At 57.2% G+C, this 18,326-nt stretch overlaps 2 protein-coding genes across 6 annotated transcripts in view; both read right to left on the bottom strand.

Moving 5' to 3' along the window:
* ZNF385C (zinc finger protein 385C) overlaps positions 1-18,326 on the bottom strand; it is a 58,503-nt gene that overhangs the window by 11,732 nt on the left and 28,445 nt on the right. For 3 of the 4 annotated variants that reach the window (XM_042027879.1, XM_042027880.1, XM_042027882.1), the window contains one exon: positions 525-667. In XM_042027879.1, coding sequence (XP_041883813.1) covers positions 525-667 — 143 coding nt within the window. Of the gene's footprint in view, positions 1-524; positions 668-16,555; positions 16,669-18,326 lie in introns of those variants that run through there. The other variant, XM_042027883.1, reaches the window with a different exon arrangement.
* Positions 4,700-17,845, bottom strand: CUNH17orf113 (chromosome unknown C17orf113 homolog). 2 transcript variants are annotated; one of them, XM_042027878.1, is made up of 3 exons: positions 17,737-17,845; positions 7,886-8,513; positions 4,700-6,905 (listed from the first exon to the last, which is right to left on the bottom strand). In XM_042027878.1, the coding sequence occupies exons 2-3, from the start codon at positions 8,402-8,404 to the stop codon at positions 5,373-5,375; spliced, it is 2,052 nt and encodes a 683-aa protein (XP_041883812.1). In that variant the 5' UTR covers positions 8,405-8,513; positions 17,737-17,845; the 3' UTR covers positions 4,700-5,372. The 2 variants fall into 2 exon arrangements, with proteins under 2 accessions (XP_041883812.1, XP_041883811.1); XM_042027877.1 differs by lacking the exon at positions 17,737-17,845 and adding an exon at positions 10,260-10,347.

The raw sequence follows: 18,326 nt of genomic DNA, 5'->3' as shown, positions 1-18,326 counted from the left end.
GGCCACATCCCCGTCAGTTTAACTGTCTTATGGAACCTCTCTAAAGATACATGTCATTGCCCACCCCAGGCACCCGGGCCAGTGGTTCAATGTTGGGGACCTGGAATCCAAGCAGGGGGTGGGAGCAGTTCTCAGCATTCTGACTTCCCCAACATCCACAGCACCAGCCACATTCCTCGTATCTGTAATACATTCTCTCTCTTTCTTTGCTTTTCCTTATTTAATTTTCAACTAATGAACTGCTCTCCAGAGCTACTTTATTACTATTGATTCCAGGGGCAAAATCCAATTGATTTCGGTTAAAATGAACCATGTTTTTAATTCTGGTACTGACAGGCTGGGCAGGAACCTCTCCGAGCTAAGGGCAAAGTGGACATGTTGAACGGGTGTCCAGCAGCCAAAGACCCCAGGAATTAAACCAGAAACTACCTGGTGGGGTTCTAGGAGTGGTGCCATGTAGAGGAGGGACTGCTGCAAGAAAGGAGGGGTCCAGCAGCCGATGCCCACGCACCCTGGGGACTCACCGTGTTGAAGTTGGGGAAGAGGTTGAGCGGCGATGTCCCGTTGAGCCTGAAGGTCAGAAAGTGCTTGATGTCCAAGGGGGGGTGAAGAGGCCGGCCAGGGATGGGCAACGATGCTAAAAGGGGGCTGCTGTGTCCAGAGGGACCTGGGCAGGCAGAGGGAAAGAGCAGCGTCAGCATTGGTGATCCCTGCTCGCAGCAGGAGGACAGAGCACACAAGACATGGCACATGGGGACATCTGCCATGGACTACAGACCCCTCCCAGTGAAAGGTCCCAGCCCAGGGTGGCCCTGGGCTCCCCTTTGCCTTTCAGGCTCAAAACCGGCACCCCAGTTTGAAGCAGGACCCAGCCACCTCTGCATCAGAGCATGGACACGCGCAGGAGTCTGAACCCCCAAAAGGTGTCAAAACCTCCCCCAGGGAAGCAGCCCCTTCCCTGGGCTCTCCCATGGAGCCACACATCCCTGGGCTCCCCCACACCGGCACCACCGGGGCTCCTCATCAAGGCTGGTGAGGTTTGGCTGCCAGCAGCAGCCGAAGGACTGGGGGCAGAGACCGAGCTGCCCCCACTCCTGCGGTACAGCTGCCACTCCCCATCCCCTGCAAATGAACCACACACTCCAGCATGAGACTTAAAAATAGCCTAGAGTTATTAATAATGTTCTGTTTAAACAGAAAACACCCGTGGGACAGAGGGAAGGAGGGAGGGAAGGCCAGTACAAGGGATCTGTCTCCAGACTGCTCCCCATCCCAACTTGGACTCATCACAGATGCTGAGCACAGGAAAGCATCCTCCAAGTGGCAGAGGGAGTCCCTGCCCAGCTCTGGGAGCAAGGAGGGGGAAAATCTAAGATAAAAAAGTTAATTAATCAAACACAATGAATAAGAAACAGTTCCAGACTGCTGTGAACCAGAAGAGCCCATTCACATCCCAAACAGCTTTGTACCCCCTCCAACCCACCCACAGCCCCATCCCTTTTCCTGCAGCAAGGACAAGGTCAGTGTTCCTCGTTCCTTTGGATTTTTTTGAGGTTTGGGTTCTTTTTCACCTCAAAGACATCACGGATCCCTTGACCCAGCACAGCACAACCCCATCCCACTGCCCCCCTGGATGCGAGAACACCCCTTGTGGGAGGCTGACAGCGGCCAGCACCCACTCCCACAGCAGGAACACTGCTGTCACCACCAGCCCCTCTTGCGACAGCACTGAGCCTGAGCCCCCCTCCAGTCCCCCGCACTCAGCTATGCAGAATAAGGACCCCAGGCTGGTGCTGCTCCTCATTCCGCTCCGCACCTGCCCTGCACCAATCCTGGCTGGTGCAGGAGCTGAGACATGCATCTGAAATTCAAAGTTTGAGAGGTTCCCTGGATTTGAGCAGCGAGTGCTCGTCGCCAGCCCCACGGGCACCAATGACCTCTTTCTGGGTGAGCGCATGCGGCGGCTCTGCCACGGCGCCAGAGCCATCCCCAAGCCAGGCCTGACTCCGGGGAGGAATTACAGTTTGCTTCATCAGGCGTGCACTGATCGAGTTAATTCCAGAGTCGCCCAGAAGGGAAATCTGTGAAACCGCTTAAAAATAAATAAATAACATTACAGCAGCAGCGAGCAGGACTGGGTGAGCGGTGCATAATTAACCTTCTGAGGCGTGAAACAGTATTTCTACATCAAATCATCTGAGACGGCCGGGCCGGCGCCAGAGGAGCTGCCCTGGGACCCCCGGCACACGCAGCCGCGGCCCCGCGCGAGAGCAGCAAAGGCATTTGGGGCTGGATCACGAGGGGTGCCACTCGTCACAGTCAGTGCGATTTGCACTGACTGCACTGGCCTTAAAAACATTAAAATACATATATATAAATATGTATGTATGGGAGGAACAAGAGGTGGGCGATCACTTCAGCCCCAAAATCAGTAACTACAAGAAGGGATGCTGCAGCTCAGCTAACGCTGCAGGCCGAAGGGTTCACTCCCCTGGGGAGCAGCTCCTGCACTGGGCAGGCACGGGACGGGTGCTGAGGGGACACAGACTCCCGGGATCGGCCACCACCAATGGTACAGACAAGATATGCCAACCTCTTTGGCACATCCTTGAGCTCAAATTTGTGGATTAAACCCATTTCTGGACTGGGATAAACCAGGCAGTCGGAGAGAGCCCAGAAACCCCAGTGGGGGCAGATGGGCAGGTCTTTTCCCACCTGGCTTTGCCCCCAAAGCAGACAAGACCCCGAGGAGCAGGAAGAGGGCTGAGGCCACTCCAGTGAAGCTCCCCAGCATGTCACATCACCCTGCTGGGGCACCTGCATGATGCTCTTGGGGCACCTTCCCAAGGTTATGGGGCCATGGCATTGTGGGTACTGCCTTACCTTTGCTGCAGGGCAGATTCCGGCAGCAGCTGAGGGCAGTATTTTTAGGTATTAATTAGACACTCAATTAAGGGGATTTGCTTTTGGGAGAGTGGCAGGGCCCCAGGTCTGTATAGAATGACACGACCTTACCCAAGGTGACGGGCATGGCCAGCAGCAGGTGAGGCTGTGCTGGTGAATGGACCCCCAGTGGTGCAGCTTTTTGGCACAGCCCCGACTCTGGGCCCCCCTCCCGTTTTGGCAGAGGAGCCCCCACCTTCACAGCAAACACTGCTGCTCTGGCACTGCGGGTCCTCCTGGGATAGGACATGCTCCGGGCTCTGCAGAGCATTCCAAGGGGCTGGTGCAAGGAGGGCAGCACAGGAATCATGTGTTCCTGGCACAAGCACCTGCTGCAGTCTGGGGGGGTTGTTTCTGAGCCCCCCCCCCCAGTTCCACAGATACGGTCCAGGCCTGATGAAGAGATGCCAAAGCCACGATGTCCCTGCTGTGGTGCTGCGTGTCCTCTGCTTGGGGCTCACCCAGAGTCGTTGCAACCTGCACATCCTCTCCCTGGGGCTCAGCCCACCCAGTTCCTGTCCTGCAGACAAGTGACTCTTGTGGGGATCCCTTGGAATTTAAAGAAATTTTCAGCCCCACATTTAACCAAGCTCACCTGAACTGGCCACCATCCCCAGCCTGTCCCCCACCCCTTCACTCTACACAGCCACTGAACACACACTTGCAGCAGGTTTTTCTCCTGGTCCCTGTGAGGCAGAGCAGAGCAACTGTTGTGCTCTGACACCCGCCTCTGTGAACCTCCCAGAGCTGCCTCTGAAGGCAGTGGGGCCAACGCTGCAGGTTCTTGTGCCAACATGAGTCTGCCAAGGAGCCATCTCCGCAGACGCCGCTGCCTCAGAGAGCATCTGGCGTGGAGTCTGCCCAGGCCAGATGGAGACGGAGCTGTTTATTCACACGGAGGCTCCTCCTGCTTGGGAGATGTTCTCAGCAAATTTTGATGGTGTCTCTCAATCCTTACACACGGCTTTAAATCTTTTGTCTCTGGCCAAGCATGCTTCCAGGAGGCTCCCCAATGCCAAAGGCTGACGGCCAGAGAAGAGGGGCAAGACCCAGTCACAATGCTGGACCATGACAGCAGCACAGTGTAGCCCCAGCACCTCTGGGATCTGGACCAGTAACAAAGAGACTGCACTGCACTGGACTCCCAGAGCAACCAGACTTGGACCGTGGGGCAGCAGATGTGCTACATCCTCCCATTTCCAGCTTTTGGCAGCTCCAGTAGAGGAGCCGGCACCCAGGATTCAACTGAGGTGATGCTTCATGCTGCTGCACTGGGTTTATTGCTGATTAGAACCAGTCTGAACTGAAGGAAACAGCTCTCCAAGTCAAAACCAGCAAAGCCCTGTCACACTGGGACACACCAGCAGTACCCCAGCCCCGTTTGACCACCACGCTGGCAGCCCCAGACTCATGGGCAGAGGGACCCAAGCTCCTGTCTGCTGCAGGCACCAACAGCTCCGCTGACCTCGGGATAGAGAGTAATGCTTCAGAGGAGAAATACGAACTGAACACCTGCAGTTGGTCCTGAAAGCAGGTGTTGAAGGACTTTCTCTTGAACTGCAGGTTGCCAAGAGCTCAGGGTGCAAAGGGAACTCCGGGACATGAGGACATTTTGGAAAGACCAGAAATTAGCTAGTGATTGTTTTTGGACCTCTGCTCATAATTTATTCTGTCTTTGCAAAAAAAAAAAAAGTCCTTTTAGACATCCTTATACTTTAAACTTTAGGAAAATTAAGATAGACCTTTTTAATATAGATATTTATATATGTATATTTATATATATACACACATACACATATGCACACAATGATGCATTTAAAGTTACTATTTCCTCAGCCATTACAATATCATTCCCTAAATCTCTTGTTCTTGAAATGATCATGACTTGATGCCACTGCTAAAAATACCCTGTGCTGTGCGCAAGGAACACCAACACAACACCGCCAGGCATGTTGGGGTCAGCGCAGAGCTGGGAGGATGCGCTGCCTTTTCTGCATTCGCTCTCCAGGCTCCAGAATAACAGAAATCCCATATTTTTGCAGAGCATTAAGCAAAAGCTGCTGGGTATCTTTGTGCAAAGGCAACGTGACATTTGAGCTCAAGAGCTTTGCCTTCATCTCCCTAAAACAAAATAATGACAAACCCTTGGAAAAAACTCATCGCAATTTGGGAGCTCGGGTGGCCCCAGGATTCTGAATTCTGGGCGATTCAAACCAGTGTTTGGGGCATGAGGGAGGGGTGGTCATGGGACCAGCACAGCTTTGTGAAGGATCCCATTTTCTCTTCCCAGCACGGCGCAGATCACCATCCACTGCGGCTGCCCGGCCCCAGCGGTGACCAGTGATGCAGAAAGGTGGCCTCGAGCTGGCACTGGGGGCTGCCCGCAGGCCCCGGCTCCTGCCCAAGGGCTCGACCCTCAGCAGCCATACTCACTTCACCTGTGCCATGATGAACCCAGACTCCCTCATGCTCTCATAGTACTCGATGGCCAACGCAAAGTTAAACTCGCTGATGGCTGGCCCGTCGATGGCGATCTTCATGAGGTCAGAGAGCCCCTCGTCCTTCACATGGCGTGACCGGCCACGCTTCAGCAGCTCCCGGCCCCGGCTGATCTTCTCAGCAAGGACCGAGCCCAGCGGCAAGGCCAGGGCAATAGCTGCCAGGACAGCGAAGTCTGGGAAGAGTTCGTGCATCTCAGAGCTGCTGTAGACCAGCTTGATACAGAGGTCCTTGAAGGAGAGCTGGCTGAGGCTGAAGACGATGCGCTTGAAGAGGGGAAAGTCACTCAGGGCCCTCTCACTCACCACCACCCGTGAGTACACCTGCAGCAGGAAATTCAGCTCGCTGACCCCATAGCTGCCAATGTCCTCCAGAGACTGGGGGTAGCACTTGGGGTTGAAGATGGCAGAGAAGGAGCTGATGGCCTCCAGGACGCTGCTGGGGAACCTGTCCAGCAGGTTGCCCCGCACCCTCTCCAGGTAGCTCTCCTTCAGGTGCTCGAAGTGTTTCAGGTGCACCTGGGAGCAGTTGGCCAGCTCGATGCCCCTGTAGTAGAGGCGGCTCTCGCCCTCCCGGCCATCCTGCGGGTGCTTGTTCATCTCGCTGAGGAACTCCCGGAGGTTCTGGCCACTGGTGTTCTGCTGGGCCTGCAGCGTGGTGGCTGTGGCTGAGACTATGGGCTTCAAGATGGAGAGGTCGAAGTCCTCGATCTGGAAGAAGCGACTGAGCTTCTGGAAGATGGGGAGAACATCCAGGAGGATCTTGGTGAAGGCCACAAACTGGAACTTCTTGAGCTCTTCACAGAGGCCACGGGCCACAGGCGAGCGCTCCGCCTCGCTCTCCAGCAGCAGCACCAGTGTGGGCCATGAGGAGTCAATGGCTTCTACAGCTGGGAAGATAGAAGTCCAGTGGATGGCTTTGGGGCTCCTGAGGTCTATCTCACAGAGGTCCAGGACTCTCCGCAGCTCCTGCAGGCTATCGCCTTCCCCATGGAAGCTGGAGTAGAGCCTATACACAGCATCCACGGTGGTCTCATACTTCTGGAGGTACTCGATGGTGCCAATGCTCTTGGCCAGCAGCAGGGAGGTGCCATGGGACAAGCAGTGCACCTCAGTGAGGAGTGGGCAGAGTGAGGTCAGCATGGTCCCCACCCCACTCAGCCGCTCAGCCACCAGTGAGGCACTGTCAGCGCTGAGCCAGGTGAGCTTCATAGTGGGGATGCCGAAGGAGCGCATCACCTCACCCACCTTGCCTTCCACAGTGGAGGCCTCCCCAGTGGGCAGCTCGAAGCTGCCCAGGAAGGTGGTAGAGGTCTGCCCGTTGCAGGGGGAGACGGTGGTGGTGAACATGGCAAGGCTGCGGTGCTCCAGGACATCCACCGTCTCGTCCACCACCAGCCCAACGAACGGCGAGGCTTTGATCCTGTGCCTGTCCTCGTTGTGCAGGACTTTGGCAATGGCTGCCTGGGCCAGTTGAAGGAGGGGTGCAGGGAGGGAGAGAGAAACACAAATGAGATTCAGAGGCAGTGGGAGATGCGCAGCACCCGGCACACAGCGAGCGGGTGGGCTCCCACCCACAGGTCCACAGCACACGAGGGCCCGAGCCAGGCAACAGCCCTTACACTAGCTGCACACACAGAAGCTGGAAATCACTTTCTTTTTCCCTACTAAGCTGCCTCCTCCTGCTCCTGTTCGGCAGCTCGAGCACTGTGGGAAGCTGCTGAGAGCTTGAGGGCTCCTGCCCTGAGCTTGGGGTCAGAGCCCCACAGCTACAGCAGGACACAGCACCACCAGTAGCACTGACCCCTCAGCCCCCAACATCCCGTTCCCAAGCCCCCCACCTAGGCTGGCAGTGAGGCAGGACACCGGGAACCCACCTCCCACATTGAACTCCAGCAGTTCCACTTCACTGGCCCAGCAGGGGCAAGAGCAGCAGCAAAACTGCAATGTTTTTTCCAGATTTACTCATTTACTCACACTCCCCCCATTTCAGGCAAACTCCCCAGTTTGGAGGGAAAACTTTCTGTGTATGTGTGAGTGCTGCAAGGATCATCACAGGCTGGGAAACCTAATTAGTGCGTTTAGCAGCAAAATAAGGCTCTGCAGAGAGCTGAAAAGCCTGGCAAATGGCCAAGACTCACTAAAAATTTAATTTGATTTTAGCAGGCACGAAGCATTTTTAAAATTCAGAAAATCCTTTCCAAACTCTCCGGCTACTTGATCTTTCTGATCACTCCGTTTAGGGCAAAAGAGGAAAAACCCACAGTGCTCGTGTGCTAATTGAACTCCTGAGCTTTCATCCTGCAAAGCAGCCTGGCAGGCTCAGGGAGCTCCTGGAGGGCGCAGGCACCATCCCTGCTCTGCCAAAGGCGGTGGCCACGCGGCACCGTCCGGCTCCGTCGTGGCCGGCACGCAGGTGCAGACCCCCAGCCCCGCATACACACCTGCATCTCCCTGACGCTGCCGGGGTGGTAGTACTCGCTGTGCTCCGAGGCCAGCAGCGCCTGGCACAGGTTGAACTTCTGGAAGCTGAGCAGGGAGGAGCACTTCTCATCCGGGATCTCCTCCTTGGCCATCCAGTAGACAGTGGTGAGGACGGCCACCTTCGCTGGGTTCACCTCCACCTTGATGACCGAGCGCAGCTCGGGGTGGCCATGGACACGGGTCTCGAAGGCCAGCTGCTCCCGGTTCACCGCCAGCGCCTGGCGGTGCGCGCCGGAGGTGACATGCCGCAGCAGCGCGTGGCGCTGGAAATTGTCCGTGCCCACAGTAAAGGCGTTTTCCGCTTTACCGTGCTTGTTCTTCACCAGTGCCTGCCGACACTCTATGCAAAACATGAGTTTCCTCTCATAGTCAAACTCCAGCCAGGTAAATTCTTCCTTCCAGTGCTCATTGAAATAGCGTTTACACTTTTTATTGGAATTGGAAGTTTCCCCAGCTGGCTTTTTTCCTGGAGGCACCATACTGGTGTGGCTGGGAAATCAAACACTACGGTTGAACCGCACCGTGCCTTGAGGAGCAGCCTGCACATTTAATTTAGTAAGACGGTCTATTACCACTCTCCTGGTCCGACTGGAGATGAAAGAGACACAAGGGAAAGGGATTAGGGCCCTGCAAACCTCAGCCAGGGCTCAGCTGTGGTGTCATGGTGACAGCGGCGGTGGCAGTGGTGCTGAGGACAGGCCAGGCTGTGCGACAGCCCCAGCACCACACGGGGGGATCCCATCAAGCACCTCATCATCATCACCAGAAGCTCTCGGTGTCACTGGTGGGACTGGTGCACACACACATGGTCCCGTCACCACAGGAACACCCACATGCTTCCCCCCGGAGCAGCCCTCCCCACTGTGCTGGCACTGGGAAGGTGAGGAAGGCTCAGCGCTGCTGAAACACTCAAAAAACGAGCATCCAGCCCTGGAGGAGCACCACCTGCTGCTGACAGTGACTGTCAGGGCCCTGGAGCTGAACAAGGGTGACTGGGAGCTAGCTCAGACACATGTGCTTGTGTGCACACGTGTGTTCTCAGTCCTGCCTGGTTTGTCTCTCTTCCAGGGAATTGCCGAAGCCATGGCAGGTCCCATGGCAGTATCATTCAGTGCCATCCCCGTGTCCCTCCCAGGGGGTGACGCGCCGGATCCACTCCAGGCCAGGCTCCCGAATATCTACTGAGCTAGAGGCTGCAAAGCACTCACACATGTAACCAAACCAGGACCTGAAGGGTTTAAGCATTCACTTGACCTCCTCCCTGCACTTCAGGCCCACGCAGTCTGATCCTCACATTTCTCCATGAACCAGACTGAAAATCCAAACTGACCCTTGCTAAAGGTGTTGGGAAGAGGAGGAGGAAGAACCCAGTGCAGCATGGGGGAGCAGGAGAACCAAAGTGCAAAGGAAAAAAGAAAGAACATGGCTACTCAGAGGCAGTGAAACTGGGGAATACCATCAGTCCACGTGACTTGCTGAGACACCGATGAGGAACTTGGGGGTTTTCTGAAGAACAAGCCCCCAAACCAGAACCATTGCCACAGCGCTGTGGGAACAGGCGGAAGGAACCCTCACAGTTCAGGCGCTAGAACAACACCACCACGACTCCCAGCAGCGCGAATACCCACCCTATGGAGACAGTGCTCCCCACGGGGCACCCTGGGCACCGCTGGTGGGTGACCCTGGAGTCCCGGGCATCGCAGCTGCCAGGCACAGCAACCCCATCCCTGCGCCGGATGGGCATCGAGCGCCCTGGCTGCAATGGGATGGTGCATGGCCCCAGGGGGTGGATTCCTGTGCTCTTTCCCTGCCACTGACCCCATTGGCTGTCAAGCCATCCCCACAGCCCCCCCCCCCCCCCCCCCAGCACTTGCTCCAGCAGAAGCTGCTGCCTTGGAAAGAAAAAAAAACAAAAAAGGAGCAGCAATTAGTGTGTGGGATGCACGAGGCCGGGGCGGGGGTTGGGATGGAGCAGAGCGCCGTAGCGTCCCTTCCCACAGCGCCCATTCCCGCAGCACCCGTGGCGCTCTGGCACCAGCCCAGCACCCCTCACTGCTGCTGCCCACGGGAAGAGCGGCACTGCGCATCGTGGGGGACTCGGCAGCAGCTCGGGATGGGGGTCACACTCCGATCCCCCCACCAGCCTGCTTCTCCCCCCGCCGGGAAGTTTGGGCAGGATCGGGATTCACTTGTGAGAGGACAAGCCACTGCCCTGACCCTCGTCCCTGGTGCATCAGCCCTGGCCGCGTCCCGCCGTGCCCGTGAGGGTGAGCGGAGCAGCCCCAGCGCCCAGCCCAGCGTGCCCACCCCGCTCACCCGCCCCTACATACGTACCATGGAAAGGCTGCCATAAGCTTTGGGGCGGGGGGCTTGCAAACTTCCCAGTTTTGGTTTTTAAAAGGGAAGAAAATAACAATAATTTAAAAAAAAATCTAATTAAAAAAAAAAACCAAAAAAAACCAAGAACAAAAACAAAAACCCCCCCCCCCCCAAAAAAAAAAAACAAACAAACCCAGCCAAGCAACGCAAAGCCAAAAATAAAACAAAAAGCAGCGGGGTGTTTGGGGGGAGGCGGCTGCACCCCCCGCCCCGCAGCCCCGAGCGCGGCGGCTGCGGGAACAAAGCCTGCGGCGGCCGCCCGCGCTCACGGGAGCACGGGAGCAGCCATCTTGCTGCTGTGAGGACTGCCTGCCTCACGGATGCTCCCGGCAGCCCACGGCGGCAGTGGCCACTAGCGGTGGCCGGGATGGGGAAGGCCGCGTGGGCCGCGGAGACGGTGGACGTGGTGGCTGGGCCATGGGCTGCGGCCCCTGAGGCTGAGCCATGCCCCGTGCCTCACCTGAGGGACCCCTTCCCCCGAGGTGTAAGGAGCGATGGGCATCGGGTGCCCGGGAATCCCCACCCCGGCTCTCTTAGCCGACAGCTGGGCACATGCAGCAGGGTGAGCTGCGGGAGCGTTTGCAGCCAGCCAGGACGGGTGTCTGTCTCTGGGTTTCGGCAGAGCCAGGATCCAAGTGCCCTGCAAGCAGCCGTGGGCAGAGCAGCACCAAGCCATGGACACGGAGTTTCGGCAGGATCCAGGTCCAAGACCTTTAGGGAATGCTGTAAGTTCCTGCTTACCTGCACTCCTGGTCCATAGCTGCAGGGCTGGGGCTGAACTCCAACCCCTTTCCTAAACCCCCCTAGGGCTCCCTAACGAGCAAGAATGGCTCCTCACATCCCAAAATCTTTCTTTTAGCAATAAATGCAGGTGAACTTTAGAGCCCCTCAACTACTTCCAGAAAGAGGATTTTGTGCCACCTTTGCTTTCCCGAACAGGGCTCCTGAGCGCACTGAAATCCCAAGGGGCACCAATGTCCCGTTGGACCCCCGATGAGAACCCCGCTCCTCGTTCTCCAGCACATACCCCATGCCTGGGAGCTGAAGGATGCTCCCAACCCAGACTCGCCCTTCTCCCAGTGTGGAGTTGGGCCACGAGGAGGGATGTGGCCCACCGGAATGTGCCTGGATTAGGAGCTGCATTGTACCTGGCTCCGGCTGGCTCTGCACCAGGGGGGTCTGGCGGCCCCCGGTGAATTCCTCTCTTTAGGCTCTCCACCGCATATCCCGGGGCAAGAGGCTCTTCCTGCTCTGGAGACATTCTTGCCGAGCCACCTCAGCCCAGGGTTAATGAGAGCAGGAGGTGGTGAAACCAGAGCTGGCTCCTGGGGTGAAAACACGGCCGGTTTATTCTTGTGCTAATGCCGCGAAAAAAAGAGGATTGAGCCTTTTTAATGAGTTTTTAGGCTGGAGCCTGCTGCATCCCCTGGTCCCATCCCCTGGTTCCCAGCATCCAGAGCAGGACGGCAAAGGTCAGCAGCCCCAAATTAGGAGTGGCTGGGACCAACTCCACTTCCCATGAGGACCCCCCCACCAACCCCCTGCACTGGGATCCACGGGAAAGACAGTGGACTCCAGACGAGAACACGCTTGCTCTGCCTGCTCCATGCAAGGGGCAAGGCTGAAAGTGCTGATCCGTTCTGCCCTGCACACCCATTCCTGCTGGAAGCCTCAAGCTTTAACACGAATTTTGGGCAGCATTTGCAGGATGCCCCTGACCCTGCTGAGCACCCTGCCCTCACATAGCTGCCGGATGTCAGATGTCCTTCCTGGAGGAACTGGACTGGAGATACTCCTGTTTACCCCCGTGCAGCAGTAGCCGCCTTGGCTTGAGCCAATTATTGCTGTTTTTCCCGACCATGCCGTGCCTGAGGAGCTGGGTGGGCAGGTGCCCCAGCACACCAGCACATCCATCATCCACGCGGCACAAGGGCGGCAGCAGCCATGAGCCACAGTTTCCATCTGAGTCCCAGTTTCCATTGGCATCCCACACCTCCGGCAGCCAGAGCAGACCCCAGGCACACAGCTCCCACTGGGATGCCCCGGGCCGATCCCTGGCACCCCTTCCAGCACTCCAGCCCCATATCCATGGATGGGTTCCCTGACGGTTTCTTACTGCATCTATAAGAAGCTGAACAGAAGAAAGCAAACCCAGCCATATTACCCCAAAAAATTTTAAATCCCCGAGTCCAAAGATATTTATGAGATTTTGTTTCCATCCCTGCTCTAAGCCAGTCAGGCTCTGGGAAATGACGCACAGTCTTCCCGCAGGGAAGCGGAGGTGCTGGTGTTCCCAAAGCTGCTGACCCCAGCGAGCCCCATCCCTGTGCAGTCCCCAGTTCTCCTGCCCACCCACCTTGCTGTGCCTGGCTCCACCAGCCCTCTCACCCCTGGCCACCACAGGCCATGGGGTAGGAAAGACCCAGCACCCTGCAGGTCCCTGCTCACCCTCTGCACCCAAAACCCCAGCTGAGACAGCCCCCAAAATGAACTGGGAGCGTGCAGGGGAGGGAGGACTCATGGGAGCTGCCCGGCTGCATCCCTCGCACCCGAAGGTGGTGACAGCTCAGTTCAATCTCTGCCGTGTGTGGCAGAGGGGGGAGGCTGCGAGGAGCCGCTGTCTCACGTGGGAGAGAGCACCCGGCACCGTGTCAGCTCAGCCAAATTAAAAATACTCCTGCAGCCCCCAGGCTGGTGCCTGGACGGGCGGATCTGGCAAGGACGTGGCCTGCGGGATCTGCAGATGCTGGAAGGGACACAGGGAGGAGAAGGTGCTCCCACACAGAGAAGGGGATGGGGCACACACTGGGGGACCCCAGTATTTCCCAGCTGTGTCCCAGTTCTCCTGCACAACTCGGGGTACCTGAGGGGCTGTTCCTCCTCTGCTGGGGGGGCCCTTCCAGCACCACTGTGGGCACAGAGACTCTGGCTCCGGCACGCTCAGGTCCTTGCGGAGGGGCCTGCATGGGCAGTGGGCCATAGACAGGGAGCCACGGGGTGCTACTGGAGAAGAAGCCCCTCGACTTGCTGGCATGGGACCCCCACACACACCCTACAGCCACTGCCAGCTTGCAGGATGCAGCCTCGTGCCTCCTTCCCCTGCACAGCCTTGTCACAACCTTCAGCTGCGTGACTGCAGCTGGCAGGGAACAAGCCTTGAAATAAACTCAGATGACATTCCTGCAAACTCTGGACATGGCCACAACAGGATTATTGGGCTGGGCTAGGGAGGGGGGGTTAGCATGCTCATCTCTCCCCGCTGGCGACCCCAGCTCCAGGCTGAGGCTCCTCTGAGCAGCAGCTGAGAAGGGCAAAGCCCTTTTGTCAAGGAGCAGAAGCAAGGACAGGGTGATCTCCTGCCCTGGGCTTCCTCCAGTCCATGCACCTGGTCCTTGGGAGGCAGCTCGGCTGCATCTTCCTCCCTGGCAGCCATAGGGAACTTCACCCCACACCGCTGATATCGAAAACAGCTGCTGGGGAGCAAAACTGGATATCAGTCTTGCTCTGTCAAGCATCTTTTCCTCCCTTGTGCACAAGCACTGAGCCCAACTCCCTCTGGATTTTAATTCCCAGCACTCCCATCTGCCAGGTAATGATCTGAAAAATCAGCATTTAGGGATGCCTCCTCCAGCAGAAATCCCAATCAGCTCAGTGTCCCCTGTGTCACGGCCAGCACTGCTGCCAGGCTGGTGCAGCCTAGCCAAGACCCCACTGACCTCTGCCACAGCTACTGAGGGGCTCGGAAGGGATGTGGGCTCATCCTGACTGGAGGCAGCAGAAGGGAGGTGGCAAGTACTGAACCCTGATCTGGGCTCCACTGCCCACAGCCCTGCCCACCCCTCGCTGGGGTGATGGGGAAGAGGCCAGGGTCCTCCTGAGAGATGGAGAGCTCAGGAGTGCACTGGAGCCCCTGATCAGTTCAGCCTTTATTCTGGACACAGTTTAAATTGTAAAAATTGCAGCCAAGTCCAATTCATTACAGCCAAGGAACGGCTGACAGAAATGAAAAGAGAGAAAAGCTCCTCAGATTGATGCTTTTTCACCATTCCAGTGAAATAACCAATTTGGAACAAATTAGGGGCTCCCGTCTCCACCAGCCTTTTGAATTGCCTCCAAGCCAACGCACATTTTTCATAGTGCAGCGTTTCTTCCATTAGCAGTGAAAATTAATGATTTCTATTATTGAAGCACCTGAAGGCAGGTGCCTCCCTCGCACAGCCGGGGCTGGGCTGGCACCAAGTCCCTGGAGAGCCAAGGGGACACACGAGAAGACAGACAGGTTCAGAGAGGATAAGTGACACGGCCAGGGCCACCTGGCAGGTCAGTGGCAGAGCCAGGCTCCAGCCCGTGGCCATCCCTGCCGGGCTGCTCCCTCTCAGCAGTGCCATCCCAGACGTGCCAGAGCGCTGCACACAGCCCACCATGGTGACACCCAAACCCTGCACGTGACGGTGTCACAGCTGTCCCCAAAACCCCCCTAGCAGTGAAACCACGTGGGCTTCAGCCAGTCCCAGCTTTGCTTGGGTAGGGGGAAAAGGGGAACTGCCCTAAGGGCACCCACCAACTCAGACTTCAGGAGGGCAAAGCCCCCAAGAGGGCTTTCAAACCCCAATCCACTCACATATTTTCCCTCCCAAGTTTTAGAGAGACCGAAGCCCTTCATCCCCCCTCGCCTGCTCTCTGCCCCCAGCATTATTCCCTGAGCACAGCTCCCCAACAGCTGAAGCGTGTAACCCCCCCAACCACGGCTACCCCAGGAGGCCAGGATGGTCATGCCCAGGGTTTGGAAGATGACACACATCTGTCATTATTTTTTAATTAGATTTTTATTTCCTACCTCTAGTATTTCATTGTAATTTCCGCCACTCCTACCCAGGCCATGCTAATATAATCACTCTGGAGGAGAGTGGGAGCAGCCAGCCCACTCCTTCCAACATCCCGCTCAGGAAAGGCAAAAAAAAGCAATCTGCTAAATCCCCAGCCCCTGCAGTCATTACAAACTCAGGGACATCAGGTGGGTGCTGAAACAAACCATCAAAGCCTGAGTGCCGCCAGCACCTGCCAGGAGCATTGGCACTGAGAAACTTCAAAAAAAAGTTCACATTCACTCAAAATACTTGTTAGCAGTTCATTATTGCAGCAAGGTGAGGCATAATTAAAAATGGACTAAAGAGATTTGTGAATTATATCCTCAGCTTGATGCTGGAGACACAGTGATATTTTCTAGCCCACATCATCCTGGAGGTCAAGATTAGATGACAGCTTGGTCTAAAAATACTCTGAAGGGGAGGCTGAGGCTGTTGGAGGAGGTCAGAGCCCCCTATGCTCCCCCCCACCATTGCTCAGGGTTGAAACCAGGGGACAGATGTGTCCCTCAGGACATTGCTTGGAGCAAGCCCCAGTAATAAAAACAACTGCTGCATTTACAGGGAAATCCACCCAGAACAACCACAGGGAAAGTTCGGTCCCACCGTCTGCCAAAGGAGCCCCAAAGCCAAACCCAGTAGCTCAGTGGGGCCAGGCTCCCCACACCGTCACCCCCACAGCTCTCGACAAGGCTGGAATCACCGTACAAGCACTATCCGACCACCACGTTCTTCCACCTGGAGCAACATGGTCCTGGCATGGGGATCATCAGTGAGCCCAAGACACTGCAGGGTCAAAATCGAAGCTTTAGTGGCTATTCAGTGTTTCCTTCATATCTGAGGCCACAAAGTGAAAAGCAAGCTCTGGGGTTGGATTTTTGTTTGTTTTTTAAACCTGCTTTGCCTGACGAGTATTCCAGATAAATATCCCGACTAGTGTTACACACTCCAGAGAGACGGGGAAAGACATTTCAGAGTAAAGATTGTGTTTCAAACTACTATAAAAATTAAATTGATCCATGAGAGACAGCTGGGGCCAGCTTGATCCATGGGAGACAGGCACCCCAACATGGGCACCCCGGCGTGGTCCTGACTGATGTGCCAGGCTAACAACCTCCATGTTCCTGGCCTGGCTGCTCTCCGGCAGCCACAGGCACCCACAGAGCACACGCCAGCCACATGTTAGCAGAGGAAAGCGAGTGTATGGCAGCTGCAGACGTGCCCGTGCTCACATGGGTGCGCACAGAACATGCACGGAGAGAAGCGGCACCGCTGCCCACAGGGACGCGCTGGACCCATCGCTGCCAGCAGCCAAGGGGCCACGCTCCCCAGCCCCAGCGCCTGCCGCGAAGTTAACGCTGATAATAACGAAACCACTAAAATTACCAGCCCTGAATCCACACGGAACGGGTCCAAGAACAGCGTCACGTTCTGTTTGCTGCCGCTGCTCCGCTTCTCGAGTCTGCACCGGCCAAGCCTGGCCACGGAGCTCCACCAGCAGCCACCTGGCCACCCGTGCCGGTCACCCTCGCAAGGACACTGCCGGCCGCTCTCCCCCTGCCTCATTTCACACAAAAAGCATCGAACATTTGTGTCGCAGGTGCAGCAGAAACACAACTTGGAGCTGACACCCAGACAAAGAGCAAGGGCAAAATCCAGCCCCGTCAGCACACAACCTTTTCCCTCCTTTTTTTGCAACCCTGGGAAAAATCGATAAGATGCAGTGAGTCAAACTCAGCTTGAATCCCGTAAGTAATTAGGATTAGCAGGCTGGGAGCCGAGGGAACAGGCTGCCTATGTGCTGGGCGGGGAGGGACCATTTTGTGGGTGTAGGGTACAGCCTCAGCTGATGCAAATAACATGAGCAGGTCTTTAACGGGGTTTTCAGGCAGAACGGCAATAAGGAATGGGAACGACAGGATTCGCTTAGTAACAAGAAAATCTCATAAGGATAATTTGGGGTGCCAAGCCCTGTTGGGAACAGGATGGGGACCCCACAGGTGAATCAATATTTGAGTTTGATGCCGAGCCTATTCCCAGCCCCTCACTCGGAGCCCGGACTCCATGAGTACTGCTTATTCCCGGGGTTCTTTCCCGGCAGCGAATAACCCACCTCAATGATTCACTATTTAGAGTTAAGTTTGTGGCCAAAATCGCAAAGTGGAGAAGAGATCCCCCCGTACACACACAGTCTGCGCAGAGCTACCGGCAAAATAAGAACCAATTCGGTATGTTTCTGTCCATAAAGAACAGCTCGGACGCTGGAAAGTGCCCTTTCCTCCAGCTGAAGGAACCCGGCAGAAGACGGGAGTGCTCAAGCCGGGGCCGTGCGGGGAGGAGTAGCCCCGGGACAGCGGCGAGGCGATACCCCCGTCCCCCTCCCCGCGAACCCCACCGGCCCCTCGATCCCCCCCCGGCCCCCGAGCTCCGCGGCTGCCCCGGTCCCGCTGCACCCCCGAGCAGCGGCTCCGCCAGCGGCGAGCTGGGGGATGAAGGAGCGATGGAGAGGAGAGAGATGGAGGGCGACGAGGAGAGATGAGGCTGCGGGAAAGTTGCGTTTCACCCACCTAGAAGCATTTTGGATGCGGCTGCGTCGCCTCCGCGCTGCTGGTGCCTCCCGTTCGCCGGGCAGAGCTGCGGGCAGGGCCGGGCGGGCGCACCCCCGCTCCCGCAGCCCCGCTCGCTGCCGCCCCTCGCCCCGCGTCCGGCCCCGCCTCGGCCCCGCAGGAGCGCGGGGGGAGAAGCTGCCGGAGGTGCCGGCTATCAGCGTGGAAATGGGCGGGGGGACCGGGCGCTCCCCCTCCCCGCACAGCCGCCCCCGCGCCGGGGCTGCCCGAGCCCCGAAACTTGGGGCGAGGGGAGGAAACCCTCACCGGCTCCGCTGCGCCTCCGGGGCTCTCTCTGAATCCTCCAAGGTGACTGCTTTGGGGTGACGCGTGCCGAAATGCGCCCGTGGGTCTCTACCTCGGGGTTTGCTCAGGGAGGGGAGACTCAGCGGCAGCCACCCACCCTCGGGAAAGGCTCCCCGGCGGCAGGGACCGCGTGTCCCTGCCTGGTGACCGCATCTCTGCTCGGCAGCCGTGGGTCCCTGCTCTGTTCAGCCCCAGCCCGGAGCGCTGGAAACACACAGGGTCTGACCCAACCATGCCATTGTGGG

Source organism: Corvus kubaryi, unplaced genomic scaffold (assembly GCF_017639235.1).
Source record: "Corvus kubaryi isolate FWS band 111438036 unplaced genomic scaffold, C.kubaryi_AGA036_p1.0 37301, whole genome shotgun sequence".
In the NCBI taxonomy this organism is placed as follows: domain Eukaryota; kingdom Metazoa; phylum Chordata; class Aves; order Passeriformes; family Corvidae; genus Corvus; species Corvus kubaryi.
This window is presented reverse-complemented; position numbering and strand designations above follow the sequence as displayed.

Bases quoted from the DNA above. Each gene is read 5' to 3' on its own strand.
- CUNH17orf113 (XM_042027878.1), bottom strand. From the start codon at position 8,404: ATGGTGCCTCCAGGAAAAAAGCCAGCTGGGGAAACTTCCAATTCCAAT. The intron at 6,906-7,885 runs GTGTGTATGCGG...CAACTGGCCCAG, and splicing joins GCAGCGTCAGGGAGATGCAG to GCAGCCATTGCCAAAGTCCT.